We start from the raw sequence: 16627 nt of genomic DNA, 5'->3' as shown, positions 1-16627 counted from the left end.
ATGTACCATGTCTTCAAGGAATCTCTCCGGTATTTGCCTCTGAACCACCTGACCTTTATCTGACCTACAATGCAGACAGTTTGCTCTGAGTCAGTAATTGCTCTCAGTACACTCCCTGGGCCACTTTGAATGCTTTCCCCCTCCCCCCACTCTTTTTTTTTTTAATTCTATTGCTCCTGGGTCCCAGACTTTAGCTCCACTTTGCCTCTCCCCCACTACCCAGCAGTCATTTGTACTAAGTTTCCACTTTCCTGGCCTCCTCAAGGACTGGACAGAGGAGCAGGCTAAATCCATGAGGTGTCTTTTCCTCTTGGACCCCATTTTCTAAAAAGACCACCATTTCTGAGTATTCTCTGGGAGGAAGGGTTGAAGATAGAGCTGAGTATATGATCTCTGACCTTTCCTTCTGCAGCCCTTTTACCATCTCCTTAAGCTTGCCCAGGTAAATCAGTGTTTATTATAAGCGTCTAAATACATAGAGATACATAACTGTTTTGATCTATAGGCAACTAGTTACATGCTTTCACACATTATCCATGTTTTCAGAATCAGCACAGTATAATAGTGGTAGAAGCAAAAGACAGATTTACCGGGTTTAAAACAAACTTAAGACATGAACTTACATATTTTTAAGCAATATAAAGGTATCATGCACATTTAACACCACTTCTTTACCAAAGATTTCATGATAGAATCCCTTTAAAGAGAAAATGCATTTTGTCTATACACGTAAAGATGATAATATCAGTCAATTTTGTAAAGTGACGTTACATTCTAAGTCTGTTACTAAAACTTCATATTTGAAAATGTAATCAGTATTTAGTGAAAATAAGATAACCCCCCAGTTTTTACAATTACAGGCAGCCAGTGAAGTGGCCATGTGAACCACATAGACTAGTCCTAGGGAAATTTATTTCAAGATGTGGGGGAAGAATGAGGCTGTATGCCAAGGTCATGCTGAATTTCAGCCATGTGGAAAGGACCCTAAAGTATGGTCGGTGAGAATCACCAGGGTTATGTTAATACTGCATACAATATTAACATTGTATCTTAATATTGTATTGTAATGAGAATGTTTGATGGTTTACCGCTTTGGGCTGTGTATGAGTCGTGGAGAAAGTGTCCATCGGTTCTTTCTGTCTGGTCGAATTTCCTTTGGTAAATACACTTGACCAAGATTATATCTAATTAGTTGAACTTACTCAGATCATTGAACTAGAAAACAACACCTTGAGGTTGAGGAGAAAACTGTTTTGAGGTCAAGGTTATCCAAATAATCGATTATTCTTCTCTGTGTGCTGTGAATTTATCCATCTTGCACGTTGTTTTATGCTGTAAAGTGTAGAGAAAATGCTCTGGTATATACAAATAACACTGTTAAGGGTTATCCTTTTTAATATTTAGGTGGTGGTCGAAATCCAATAACTCCTCGATACACGCGACATTTCAATATTATAACAATCAATGAGTTTAGTGATAAATCCATGTTTACAATCTTCTCTAGAATCTTAACCTGGCATTTAAAAACCTGGTAGGTAATTGAAGGTGTGTTTATTTTTTTCATTGGGGGGGGTGTAAAATCTTTGGGGAACATGTCAGTACAAGTAGTGCTTCTCAACCTTTTCCATGAAAGCACCTTTAGACACGGAAGAAGACAGGTGACGTTGCTTCCCTCCTTTGCTCCCATCTCCAGGTATGGGAACATAACACAAAGGGACTGCAGTATCTTTCTCTTTTTCCTTTATTTTTCTGAAGTGTTGGATTTTAACCTAAAAATCCATACACGTTTTGCCTCACGCTGTATAATATGTCCATGTTGGAATGATCAATATTTTGAATTTTTGCCACATAGTTCAATTAATGCTGGAAAGATTGCCAGGTTTATCCTGTGACTTTGACACCCAGTAGTAAAACTCTTGAGTTCCCCAGGGGTGTCCATGTCCAGGTTTGAGTATAACCTTGGAGCCTGTACCCTGGGGAAATGTTGCTCCCTAGCTCTGGACACTCAGCACTTCTCCACAAGATACTTGGAGGTCAGGGAGCCAAGTGCACCTGAGCAGTGCAAATCTTGCTCCCTGATGTGGACACCGTCCTCAGGAAATTGTCATTCCTTGCCCTATCCAGTGATGATGGAGGACCCCTTGTCAAGCCAGAAGTGAAATAGAGCCAATTTTTTCAAATGGATATTCTTTCCCCATGTTCTTTCTACCCTAATTATTCCTTTTGCCCTTAAAAAAAAATCCTGGCTCATTGTTCATTTTACTTTCTTTTTACTCTCCTTTTCTTGTTCCCTTTTCTTTATTTTTTTTCTGTGTTTTTATTTTCTCCCTTCCCTTTCTCTGAAAATACCCATTTCACCAGTGTTCTTCAGGGATTCTATCTCTATGCAATTAAGAATGCCAGGGGGTGAAAGGGGTTAGGAAGCATCGTTTAGTGGACTCTGGGTTTAAGTTACTTAATATGGGTTCCTTGGCTGGCTTTTCTGTCAGTAGTCTTAAGTTCATTAAATTCGTCCTGCTTACTCATGGAGTTCCTTTGAACATAAAATAAAATAATGAATGGAAAGTAGCTTTAAAAGAAGTAAAAATTCTATTATCATATCAAGAAATGGTAATTTTGTAAACAAAATCAATTGATTTAATCGTAAGAAAAAATTCATGCTAGTCATACTAAATATCATTTATGTATCATAATTCTGTATTTGCTAACATTTTTCTTTCTTTTTACTTAAAAAATTTTTTTAAGTTATAAATTTCCAGACAGTTTTCTAGATTTGACCACACAAATTGTAAATGGTACGATGACTCTGTATAAAGAAGCAATGAAGAATCTCTTGCCTACTCCAGCCAAATCTCACTACCTGTTCAACCTCCGAGATTTCTCCCGTGTCATTCAGGGTGTGTGTTTGTCAAGACCAGAAACAGCAGAAACCAAAGATGTGATTAAACGTCTTTGGGTTCATGAGGTAAATCTCCATGTTACTGTTATATGATGATGCAGGAAACAAAGATTTTACCATGCCAACAACTGCATAGAAAGAAGTATTCAGCAATTTAAATAAATGGATTCCACTATTTGGCATTCTGAAGGCCAATGGTCAAGATAATGTCTAAAAATACTTTTTGCTAATATGTTTTATGACATTTAAGATGCCTTATCTCTCATTTTCAGGAATTTCTGTTGATTTATAGGCTATTTCAAAGTAGGTATCATTCTTGGTCTCCTTGAAGTGACTTAATCCTTGTTAGTTTGACTTCAAATAATTTTGAGATGGAACACTTTTGTTTTCATTAGAAGTGAATGTATTTATGTTCATTACTTACTTGTAGTGATATTAGATGCCAAAAGAACTACAGAGTAAACTAGACTTGAGAACATAGAAATTATATAAAAATATATTTCTCTTTGGGAAGAGATACATGGGTGAACATTTTCTTGTAAAAACTTGTAGAGGAAGGGCAGGAGAGAAAGAAAAAAGAATACAAAAAATAATGCATCAAAAATAATAGTTCAGGGACTTCCCTGGTGGCACAGTGGTTAAGAATCCGCCTGCCAGTTCAGGGTACATGGGTTCGAGCCCTGGTTCAGGATGATTCCACATGCTGTGGATCAACTAATCCCGTGAGCCACAACTACTGAGCCTGCGCTTTAGAGCCCACGAGCCACAACTGCTGAGCCTGCGTGCTGCAGCTACTGAAGCCCGCATGCCTAGAGCCTATGCTCCGCAACAAGAGAAATCACCGCAATAAGACCGTGCGCCGCAACCAAGAGTAGCCCCCACTCGCCCCAGCTAGAGAAAGCCCGCGCATAGCTACGAAGACGCAATGCAGCCAAAAAAAAAGAAAGAAGTTTAATATTTTTAAAATAGGCAAAGAATATGAGAAAGTGGGAGGAAAATTTTCTCTTTTTAATATATAACTAATATGGTTATTTTAATTTTAATTAATGTAGTTAGGAAATCTAGAAAATGGAAATGTACTGCTATGTTAAAACCATGTGTTACAGAGACATAAATTTCAGAAAGGCTTTACCAAATTCGATCTTTGTAGGCTTTTTAGATCTACAGTTTGAATTTCTGTATCCTCACACATTCAAATATATGCCCAAGTGAAGGTCCATCCCACTCAGAAATTTCGGCCACAGCAAGGTCCCTAAAAGTGACTCTTTGGAAAAGTATGATCTGCAGATTCCACTGTAGGTCACTTAATTGCCTGAGTGGGGTCCATATTCTGGGACATGAACACAGGCTGTCAGCCTGGTAGGCCACGCGGGTGACAGAAATGTGCTGAAAGGTATAGAGGGAGAGTGGCGGGAGGGGAGGATGTCATTGACTTCACTGAAGGAGCACATTACCTAAGACAGCATTTGGTCACAGGCCAAATCTTCCTCTAGGAAGCATCTCGCATCCTCCAGCTCGGGAACTTTGCCCTTGATATTCCTTCTACCTAGGACACTCCACCCATTATCCACACGGCTTGCCCGTTTACCTCCTTAAGATCTCAGCTCAAATATAACCTTACCATAGAGGCTCGTCTTAGACCATCTCTACGCGCTATAGCTCTCTATCCCTTGTCTCGCTTTATTCTTCGTAACACTGAGTGTCACTTGACCCCGTCTATATTTCTGCTTACTTATTGTCTCTACTAGAACAGAAGCTTTATGAGAGCAGCAGCTTTATTTATTCACTGCTTTCCACAATGCCTGATACATGACAAGCACTCCAGAAATATTGTCAAATGAGTGCATAAAGGGAAGAAAGAAGGCATCTTACTGTCCATAACATGCTTCGTCATGTGGGATTATAATGATTTGCTTTCTTCCAATCATGAGAGCAGTTCCTATTTGCTGTTGTATATCTGTGGTATGTACAGTTAAACTTTTTAGCCTTTTTCAGGTCCTGTCCTGCCTCAGATGTCAGATTACTGAGTTTTGACAATGGCTGTTGAGCTCTTTGGGCATTTAATAAGGTTCATAATGTAATAACTCTTCATTTATAGTGACTACTTCATATTCATATAGTGTCATGAGTTTAGGTCCTTGGCTCAAAACCTTGAAATGGCACCTGACTTTGTGGGGAGGAATTTGGAATAAAAGTCCAGCAGTCCATAAGACCTTGTATGTGTACCTTTCCCCAGTTTTTTCAGGTTACCTCCTGCTCTCACCTTCGTCCACCCACAACACAGGCCTCCTGGCTTTTTTCTGCCTGGAATGCTCTCCCCCCAGGCGTTGACCCTCTGGGCTGGCTCCCTACTGCCTTTGATCAAATCTCTCCTTCTCTGTGAGGCACAACGACCACCCTAATTAGTGCTACAGCCTCACATCCCACTAGCAGTTCCAGTCTTGTTTGACTTGCTCTCTTCTTCTTCTTTCCATAGCAGTTCCATAGCATGTGGCACCTTCTAACATGCTGCACAGTCCATTTGTTATGTTGGTTGTCCGTCTCCTGCAGGTGGCATGCCAGCTCCTGGGGGCAGAGGATTTTTTTCCCTCACGGATTTGTCCACACTGCTGAGCACAGTGCTAGGCACATTGTTCTCACCATCTCGAACAATAGAACGTGACTGAGTTTAACACTCTTAACTTGCGCTTTATTTCTGTTTACTCAAAAAGAGTTCACTACTTTAGGTGACTGTTTCCTCTCCACACACTTTTGCCAAACTAGACAACCCAACATAATTTCACTGAATGATTTTTGAGATATAAAACTGGCTTACTATTTTGCATTCCCTTTGGTTTCTGCATTGCTCTCAATCGTAAATGTGCCTAACATCTGGTTTGCTTGTTAAATATAGATACTCAGCACAAGCAACCCAAGAAAAAATAGATAAATTGGGTTTCATCAAAGTTAAAAATACTCATGTTTCAAAAGACACTATCTAAAAAGCGAAAAGACAACCCACAGAATGGAAGAAAATATTTGCAGATCATGTATCCGATGAGCGTCTAATATCCAGAATACATAAAGAACTATTACAAAGCAATAGTGAAAGATGAATAACCTATTTCAGAAGTGGAGAGAGAATTTGAATAGACATTTCTCCAAAGACGATATACAAATGGCCAATAGGTACATGAAACAATGTTTAACGTCACTAGTAATTAGGGAAACACAAATCAAGGTCACAGTGGAGTACCCCCTAACACCCAATAGGATGGCTGTAATTAAAAAAAGAACAACTGGATAATAACATCGCTTGTGGGAATATTATATGGTGCAGCTGCTTTGGAAAACAGTTTGGTAGTTCCTCGAAATGTTAAACATAGAGTTACCATATGACCCAGAAATTCCACTCCAAGCTATATACCCAAGAGAAGTGAAAATATAGGTATACACAAAAACTTGTACATGAGTGTTAGCAGAAGTATTCATAATAGCCAAAAGTGGAAACAACTCAAATATACATTAGCTGATGAATGGACAAACAAAATGTGGTGTGTGTGTGTGTGTGTTTATATACACACAGTGGAACTCTATTCAGCCGTAAAAAGAAATAGTGATACACGCTACAACATGGATAAACCTAGAAAACATTACACTAAGTGAAAGAAGCTAGACACAAAAGGCCACATATAATATTTTCCCATTTATATGAAATGTCCAGAATAAGCAAATCCATAGTGACAGAAAGGAGATTACTGGTTGCCAGGGGCTGTGGCGGCATATGGGGTGTGGATAATAATAAGTGACTGCTAATGGGTACAGGTTTTCTTTTTGGGGTGATGATAAAGATCTAGAATTAGATGGTGGTGATGACTGCACAACTATGTGACTATTCTACAAAAACCATTGAATCGTATGCTTTAAAAGAGTGAATTTTATGATGTGTAAATTATGTACCAATTAAAGCAATTTGTAATCAAGACTTTGAGGCAAATGAATTCAAAGCACAAATACAATATAAATATGCCAGAAATTACTTCCCCTGCAAAGATTTAGATTTATAATGGAAAATTTTATGTGTCAACTTTTAAAAATATAAGGGGTGGCAATGGAATAATAGTCCCCTGTACGGAAGAGAGGAGGGCAGGTATCAGCAGAAGTGAGAGTGAGGGAGCTTACTAAGGTATTGAGAATGTTCTATATCTTGATCTTGGTGGTGGTCACCTGGGTGTAAATATGTGTAAAAGTTCCTGGAGGTGTACACGTAAGATTTTTGTGCCTCGTGTAAGGAAATTTTTAAAAAGAAATAAAGATCTTCCCAGTCGCCATCCTCAAAACTTTTAAGTCAGCAGGTCCAGAGTGGGGCCCTAGATTCATGTGTGTTGACAGTCCCTGAGAAACACTGCCTTAGGTTCTTGCTAAATTGCAGCTAGATAATAATATACTTGATTCACGCTTAGACACTGATGCCCAATATGTGAGGTTGTCTTAGTTTCCTTTTTCTCATAAGAAGGAGGAGGTCTTCAGTATCTCAATCCGAGGAAGAGACTATTGTCATATGTTGGGAAACTCAATTGTCTCATAGAGGAATAGCTTTTGAACTGGGGTGGGGGGAGTATGTGGGAGGCTTCAGTCATACCATTTGTGTAGCTACTGCTGTTAGAAAAAAGGATGACACTATTATGTCAACCAGACAGCAGTGAAAACATTAAAATCATTACTCATTTTTTTTTACATCTTTATTGGAGTATAATTGCTTTACAATGGTGTGTTGGTTTCTGCTTTATAACAAAGTGAATCGGTTATACATATACATATGTTCCCATATCTCTTCCCTCTTGCGTCTCCCTCCCTCCCCCCCTCCCTATCCCACCCCTCTAGGTGGTCGCAAAGCACCGAGCTGATCTCCCTGTGCTATGCGGCTGCTTCCCACTAGCTATCTATTTGACGTTTGGTAGTGTATATATGTCCATGCCACTCTCTCATTTTGTCCCAGCTTACCCTTCCCCCTCCCCATATCCTCAAGTCCATTCTCTAGTAGGTCTGTGTCTTTATTCCTGTCTTACCCCTAGGTTCTTCATGACAATTTTTTTTCTTAGTTTCCATATGTATGTGTTAGCATACGATATTTGTCTTTCTCTTTCTGACTTACTTCACTCTGTATGACAGACTCTAGGTCCATCCACCTCACTACAAATAACTCAATTTCTTTTCTTTTTATGGCTGAGTAATATTCCATTGTATATATGTGCCACATCTTCTTTATCCATTCATCCAATGATGGACACTTAGGTTGCTTCCATCTTCTGGCTATTGTAAATAGAGCTGCAATGAACATTTTAGTACATGACTCTTTTTGAATTATGGTTTTCTCAGGGTATATGCCCAGTAGTGGAATTGCTGGGTCATATTAGGTAGTTCTATTTGTAGTTTTTTAAGGAACCTCCATACTGTTCTCCACAGTGGCTGTACCAATTCACATTCCCACCAGCAGTGCAAGAGTGTTCCCTTTTCTCCACACCCTCTCCAGCATTTATTGTTTCTAGATTTTTTGATGATGGCCATTCTGACTGGTGTGAGATGATATCTCATTGTAGTTTTTTTTTTTTTAGTCTTTATTGGAGTATTATTGCTTTCTCATTGTAGCTTTGATTTGCATTTCTCTAATGATTAATGATGTTGAGCATTCTTTCACGCGTTTGTTGGCAATCTGTATATCTTCTTTGGAGAATGTCTATTTAGGGCTTCTGCCCATTTCTGGATTGGGTTGTTTGTTTTTTTGTTATTGAGCTGCATGAGCTGCTTGTAAATTTTGGAGATTAATCCTTTGTCGGTTGCTTCACTTGCAAATATTTTCTCCCATTCTGAGGGTTGTCTTTTGGTCTTGTTTATGGTTTCCTTTGCTGTGTAAAAGCTTTAAAGTTTCATTAGGTCCCATTTGTTTATTTTTGTTTTTATTTCCATTTCTCTAGGAGGTGGGTCAAAAAGGATCTTGCTGTGACTTCTGTCATAGAGTGTTCTGCCTATGTTTTCCTCTAAGAGTTTGATAGTTTCTGGCCTTACATTTAGGTCTTTAATCCATTTTGAGCTTAAAAACCCCAAAGTTAGCAGAAGGAAAGAAATCATAAAATCATTACTCTTGAACACAATTAGGCTGATTCCAAGACAGTTTGTAATAATTACATTTCTCAGTTCTGTAGTGTTTTCACATTTGTTGTCATTTCATTTTTGCCATGCATCTGTGAGATTTGTAAGGCAGGTATTACTACTTCTATTTTATAAGGTGAAGAAGCTGATGCAGACAGGTTTAATGTTAGAAAGTTTGCTGACAAAAATATGCATTACTTATTTTCGTGTGTATTAGTCTACTAGTGCTGCCATAACAAAAATACCACAGACTGAGTAGCTTAAACAACAGAAATTTATTTTCTCACACCTCTGGAGGCCAAAAATACAAAATCAAGTTGCCGTCAGTGTGGATTTCTGGTGAAGGCTCTCTTCCTGGCTCACAGAGGGCCTCCCTATGTCCTCACACGGCCTTTCTTCTGTGTGTCTGCAGGGAAAGAGTGAGAGCTCTGGTGTTGCTTCCTTTCCTTGTAAGGACAGCAGTGGATAGGATTAGGACTCCACCCATATGAGCTCATTTAACCTTAATTACCTTCTTAATGGACCTTTCTCCAAATACAGTCACATTAAGGGGGTTAGGACTTCAACATATGAATATGCGGGGGAACATAGTTCAGTCCCAAACAGACTGCAGCCAAGGGACATTCATACCACTCTGAGGAAATAGTTATTTTATGTAGCAAGCCTGATTAACTACTTTTTGCAGTCCCACAACATGTGCAGATAAGCAGAGATTTATTTTAGTAGATTGCCCTCTGCAATTACTTACAACAAAAATAAGACAAATTTGCCCTCCACCTAAGACTTTCCCTCTTTATCTAGAAAATGTACTTTTATTAAAAAAATATATATATATATATTGATTTGACAACAATTTTCAAGATGTTATCTGGCTGAGAAAAGGAAAAGATCACTTCAAGGGAGTTGCAAAACCCTAGATACCAGTACTGCCCAGCTCTGTTATCTATATCTGAGTGAGCAGCAAATGCAGTCCCTTACCTTCTCTAGTCTTTTTTCCCTTCTGTAGTCTTTAATGCTCTTTGCATATCTTTAATCTACTTCAGTTCCCCCAATTTACCTTTATTTATTGATAACAGTGTAACTATGTATTATTCCAACTATATACGGTTAAAATTAATATTTAAAGTGAATATTATTATGAACCAGTCCTCGTTTGGATATGCTTTTAATAAAACCCATAGAAATTTCTTGACAGCACCTTTTATATTACTTGAGATGAACACAGAAATGAAACTAAAAAAATAGGAGTCAGTTCTTAAAGCTGCTTTTTAATTATTATACAGGTGCTTAGAGTGTATTACGATCGCCTTGTGGATAATGCAGACAGAAGTTGGCTGATCAACTACATTCAAGAAATCTTGAAAAACTGTATGCATGAAAATTTTCATGAGCTTTTTCAAAGTTTGGATTTTGATAATGATGGAGTGGTGGAAGAAGACGACCTACACAGCTTAATGTTTTGTGATTTCCATGATCCCAAGAGAGAGGATACCAACTACAGAGAAGTTGCAAATGTAGATGCTCTCCGGGTGATAGTAGAAGCTCATCTAGAAGAATACAACAATATGAGCAAAAAAACCCTGAACCTTGTCTTATTCCGATTTGCCATAGAGCACATCAGCCGAATTTCCAGGATCCTGAAGCAGCCTCGCAGCCATGCTCTTCTGGTTGGTGTTGGAGGGAGTGGAAGGCAGTCTGTCACCAGATTAGCTGCCCACATGGCTGATTCTTCAGTTTTCCAGGTTGAAATCTCCAAGGGCTATGATAATTCTGAGTGGCATGAAGACTTAAAAGTGATCTTAAGGAAATGTGCAGAAGGGGAGATGCAGGGTGTCTTCCTGTTTACAGATACTCAGATTAAAAAGGAGTCATTTCTAGAAGATGTCAACAATCTACTAAATGCTGGGGAGGTTCCGAATCTCTTTGCATTGGATGAGAAGCAGGAGATATGTGATAAGATGCGTCATTTAGATCGCCAACGGGATAAAACCAAACAAACTGATGGAAGCCCCATAGCTCTTTTCAACATGTTTATTGATCGCTGCCGCAACCAACTGCATGTTGTCCTTGCCATGAGTCCCATTGGAGATGCATTTCGGATTCATCTTAGAAAGTTCCCTGCTCTTGTTAACTGCTGTACCATTGACTGGTTTCAGGTATTGTCATGTAAATTTAGATAGACTTCTAGAAATATTGAATCTCCATCATGAGCATGACTTATTTTAGAGCCCCCCACCAAATTGTAGCTTAGCAGAATTTTCTGATCAATAATAATGTATTTTATGAAATAATTCAAAAATCATTATAATAGAATAACTTCTTATTGCCAGTGCATACAGTCATTGACATCAATTTATTGTAGAAAGTTTTAGGATAAAGTTGTGTATCAGTCAGGTTCCTGACAGGGAGCAGAGAGCACCCTGGAAGGCCTCACTGAGGAAAGTTGAATGAGGGGACTGTTCATAGAGGTGTAAGCAGGATTAAAGGAACTTGAGAGGGATGGTCAGGCAGGAACTGGTGGAGTGTAGTAAGAAGATGTTACTACAGCTGGGTAAAGAAGGGAATGAGGGGAAGAAGTGTTACTGGAACTTGGAGCTGAGGAAATAGGAATGTCTGATAGGAAGAGGAACCCAAAACCTAGAGCTCAGCTTCTGCTAGAAAGGAAGAGGGGTAGAAATGCCTCTACCTCTTTTTTTTTTCCAGCCTCTTTCCATTAGCAAACCCAGCAGGGCATCAAAAGGAAGAAAGCCCCAGAGACCACTTTTTCTAGTAAATTTCAGTATCAGGAAGTGCTGAGCAGACAAGGGGGTGGGGTAGGAAGTTTGCAAGCTGTGGCAGAGATCCTGTAAGTGAGATCTAACACATAAGAATTTTTGACCTTGGGGAATTTACATAGCCCCTTTGTTCCTCCATTTCCTGCTAAGATTAATTATTTCACGAAAGACATATTTATTGAACTCTTGCTTTGTAGCAGGTCTTATCCTAAAGCTGGAGGTGAATAGGAAAATGAAATAGACTAGGCTTCTGCTTTCCTTGCGTTTGCTTACTTACTTGCAAATTAGTGAAAAATAATTCATCATACAGGGTAGCATGTAGGTTTTCTGAATCAGTGACCTTTACGAGGAAAGATGAAGGACAAAAAGTGCCAGTTTTGAGAGGATCTGGTAAGAGAATAAATTAGTGAAGACAAGGAGCTACATAGAAGGAATGAACAGCGTGAGAGAAAATCTGGGTGACAGGGGCACAGTAACTGAGGGGGAAGTCGTAGAGCTGAGGTCAGAAAGGTGGGAAGCGCCAGATCAGGTAGACATTTACAAGTTGGGCTTCAGATATTATTTTTTTATTATTAATTTTTTTTGCGGTACACGGGCCTCTCACTGTTGTGGCCTCTCCCGTTGCGGAGCACAGGCTCCGGATGCGCAGGCTCAGCGGCCATGGCTCACGGGCCCAGCCGCTCCGCGGCATGTGGGATCCTCCCAGACCAGGGCACGAACCCGTGTCCCCTGCATCCGCAGGCGTACTCTCAACCACTGCACCACCAGGGGAGCCCCGGATTTTATTTTGAATGTGCTGGGAAGTCTTTGAAGGATTGTAAATTGAGAGTGTGAAAAGAGCTAATTTGCCTTTGATAAGATCACTCTGGCAGCTGCATAGAGCTCAGAAGCAGGGAGACCAGTTAGGACACTGTTGGAAAATTCCAGGAAGATGGTAACACAGAGTTGAACTGCAATGATGGTTGTGGGTATAGAAAGAATGGAAAAGATTTGGAAGCTATTTTAGGGATGGTGCCCATAGGACTTGCTTTTGGGATAGATGTAGGATTGAGGAAGAGGAGAGGGATCAAGGATGACTAGCTTGAGCAACTGGGTGTATGGTGGAGATATTGACTAAGTTGGGGAGGACTGCAACTATTTTGGGGGAGATAAGAACCGTGTTTTAGACTTGTTAAATTTGAGATGGTTATAAGAGAAATCAAAGAGGTAGTTGTTGATCTAATTCTGGAGTTTAGGGGAAAGGATAGTAACATTTACCTCAGAATTGTTGGGAGAATTAAACAAGATAATAATAGTAGAATGCACACAAAGATAGACATTCTATAAATTTAGTTCCTTTTCTCTTCCTTGCTCCTGCAATACTCATGCCCAATTTCTCTAACCCCTGAACAAACCATGAAGGGTTAATATTATACACATTAGTTACTGGCTCCCTGTCATAAGGGGTCAAATACTTGGGGGTTCCTCATGAGTGTCTGTCCCCCCCCCATCCCTCATGTTTTCCCCTGCATTTCCACCATCCATGAAGGACCGCAGTAATAACAAACTCCTGTCAGTAAATTGGATCATGTGCTAAAGCATTTATCTTAAATTCAGTCCTGGCCTGAAGATGCACTACAGGCAGTTGCCTCCCGCTTCTTGGAAGACACTGAAGTGTCAGAGGAAATACGAGATGGCTGTATTGAGTTGTGTAAAAGCTTTCACACTTCTGCTGTAGATTTATCGACATCCTTCTATGTTGAACTTCAAAGATACAATTATGTGACTCCTACCTCTTATCTTGAATTAATTTCTACCTTCAAACTGTTGTTGGAAAAGAAAAGGAGGTAAAAACAAAATTTCTTATTTCAAAGTAAGCTGTGGTGGTTTTAAAAACATTTGTGTGGACAAAAATGACATAGCAATGACGTGGGAGAGATTTATTTCATATATGTATATACTGTGAGTTTTGTTACATCATTAAATGATTTACTCCACAGACACTTTTAGGGTAGGGAACAGGGCTTATTCTTTTGTGCAGAGGCATTGCCCAGCACATGATAAATGCATAATCATATTTGTTTAAGGAATGAAGGTGTGCCACTCAGAGCTGTGGTAAGGCTCCAGGATACTTTGACAATGCTATTGGGTAAACAACACTAGGGAGTAATTTTTCTTTAATAAGTAATTAGATAATAAATAAACCTTCTCTTTAGGTATTGAACAGCTGAAACCCAGAGACAGCCACTCAATATACATAACCAGCTTTCCTTCTTTAAGTAAACTCTTATTTGAAAACATCAATACAAACATCAATAAACTTATATGAATTTAAGCAATTTTTATATTGCATTTGTAATTTTTAATATTTTTATTTCCCTCTTGAAGTCCGATTTATCAAACTAAACTTTCCCAGGTACTTAAATAATTTCTAAAATCTAGTAAGTTAAACTTATACATATGGTAAGCCTTAAGTTCTTTTCAGTATTTGACTACTGTCTAAAAACTTAATGAGTTTTTTTACTTCAAAGCACAAATTAGCTCTGTTGATCAATTACATAAATTATATTGGAGTACAAGGCTGATCTGTTCATCTAATTGACCAAATTCTTCTAAATATTAAAAAAATACTTAAAACACCAAATGTGCATAGATTCCTTGACAAAAAAATAATAAGTTTAGTTTTTGCATATTAACTATATATAGTTCATTCTAAATCTTCCTATGGCTAACTCACTATCTTAGGCATTTTGAAGTACCTTTTTTCGTATTGTCCAAGATGCTACCTAGATACTGCTGGGAAACTCCTTAGCCGCATTTATAGTGACTTTTGTAATGCCTTCCACAGCAGGAGTGTCATAGCTTTCCTATTCATCATGGCACATACCCCGTGTTGAATCATACCAATGGTATTTTTCCCATCTACCTAGTGAAATCTGCAAGTCCCACCCAAGGCTGCTACATGACTTAGCTGAATTTTGCTATTTCTTTGGCTGTCATTTTATTATTTCTTTCCATGTAGATCTTAGGATCTTTAACCTAATGGAATCTTGCTTTTTCCCCCCATATTTTCCCATCCAGGGAGATCAAAACCACTTGGGGAGTCTGATTAATTTGGGGGTATCACTCATCTTTCTGTTTGATTATATGCTCACAGTATTTAAGGCCATCCTAACTGGAAGAAAGATTATAAACATGATATACAAACTTAGAGAAAGTTTGAAAGTAATAGTTTTCTAGACATTTTTAGATATTCTTGTTGGCCTTTCAACTTTCCTCTTTTTAGAAATGTTCTCCTTTACCTCAACTAGAATTCCCACCCTGTAGTTATTCTTCCTTTAATAGCTAAAGTCTTTAGATCTCCTTATAGCCAGGTAGTACTGTAACCTCGAAGCAAGTTATCAGGTTCCCTGCCAAGAAACCAGTGTTTTAGCCAGCAAAGCATCATGTGGGATGAACCACCACACTGAAACTGCTTCATGTTGGCAGGAGTGAGACCTTTCCAGTGCTTGCTCCACACAGGTTCCACTGAAACCAAACTCACAGATAATATGGTATCCTCTATCCAGTCTCCTCAGTTCCCATTGCTGTAACAAGTTTTGCTCGGAGGGAATCACAAATGCCAGAAGTGTAGCATGTCCTGACTTGTAATGTTTTTTTTTTTCCCTATGACAGCCTTTTCAGTTTTCCAGCTCAAGCCAGTTAAGCACTCAGTTGAAGAGTGCGCTTCCACCTTTAGACAATTATCAGGTTGGTTTGTTACCTACTCCAACCAACTTTTTGAAGAGAATTTCTAAAACGTGTCACCTTTTACTTTGAGACATTATGGCATCTCAAATATTTAAAATGAAACAAATTATAAAGAAGCGTTTTCTCTACTCATAATGTATAATTATCTCTAGAACACATATGAATGCAGATAAAAATTTAAAGTATGTTAAAATATTACATGATTTTGGGCTTCCCTGGTGGCGCAGTGGTTGACAGTCCGCCTGCCGATGCAGGGGACGCGGGTTCGTACCCCGGTCCGGGAATATCCCACATGCCACAGAGCGGTTAGGCCTCTGAGCCATGGCCGCTGAGCCTGCGCGTCCGGAGCCTGTGCTCCGCAACGGGAGAGGCCACAACAGTGACAGGCCCGCGTACCGCCAAAAAAAAAAAAAAAAAAATATATATATATATATATATATATATATATATATATATATATATATAACATTATTTTGAATCAATTATTACCTTATAATAATTTTGCACCAAAAAAGTGTTGAGCTTTATTCTCTATTGGCCACTTTTATCTTAAATTTAAAAATTCCTATTTCAAGATACTTAACACACCTTAAAATTATATGCCACATTTGGCAGCATTCAAAATAATATATTTTGGGCACTGAAGTCTATTTAAAATAACTGATTATAAAAAGATTTTAAGGAACAATAATGTTGTTGGAATAAACTTCCCAAGGTGACTAATTATAGAGGCACATCGTTCATCTTGGTATAAGGAGGTTCCTTGACTTATACTTAGTGTATTTATCTTTTGAATTTGTTATATGCCTAGATATTGTGTCAGGTACTAGAAATACAAAAAATCCCTAGACATACTGTCTACTTTTAATTGCACACAATCTAAAGTTCTAGAGTTTATATTTTTCACAAAATTGTTAATATATGTGAAAAACTTTCAGACCACTTTTTTAAAGTTGAAGTATACCTGATTTGCAATGTGTCAGTTTCAGGTATTAAACAAAGCGATTCGGTTATATATATTTATAACTTTTCAGATTCTCTTCCATTATAGGTTATTTATAAGATACTGAATATAGTTCCCTGTGCTATACAGTAG

The 16627-nt window shown here is 38.6% G+C and overlaps 1 protein-coding gene across 1 annotated transcript in view; it reads left to right on the top strand.

The window, feature by feature from the left end:
- The window catches only part of DNAH7 (dynein axonemal heavy chain 7), a 248183-nt gene that overhangs the window by 138652 nt on the left and 92904 nt on the right, over positions 1 to 16627 (top strand). The window contains exons 39-42 of the mRNA XM_065880632.1: positions 1405 to 1531; positions 2746 to 2965; positions 10312 to 11184; positions 13399 to 13628. Of these exons, the coding sequence (XP_065736704.1) occupies positions 1405 to 1531; positions 2746 to 2965; positions 10312 to 11184; positions 13399 to 13628 (1450 nt within the window). The remainder of the gene's footprint in view (positions 1 to 1404; positions 1532 to 2745; positions 2966 to 10311; positions 11185 to 13398; positions 13629 to 16627) is intronic.

Source organism: Phocoena phocoena, chromosome 7 (assembly GCF_963924675.1).
Source record: "Phocoena phocoena chromosome 7, mPhoPho1.1, whole genome shotgun sequence".
NCBI classification, from domain to species: domain Eukaryota; kingdom Metazoa; phylum Chordata; class Mammalia; order Artiodactyla; family Phocoenidae; genus Phocoena; species Phocoena phocoena.
This window is presented reverse-complemented; position numbering and strand designations above follow the sequence as displayed.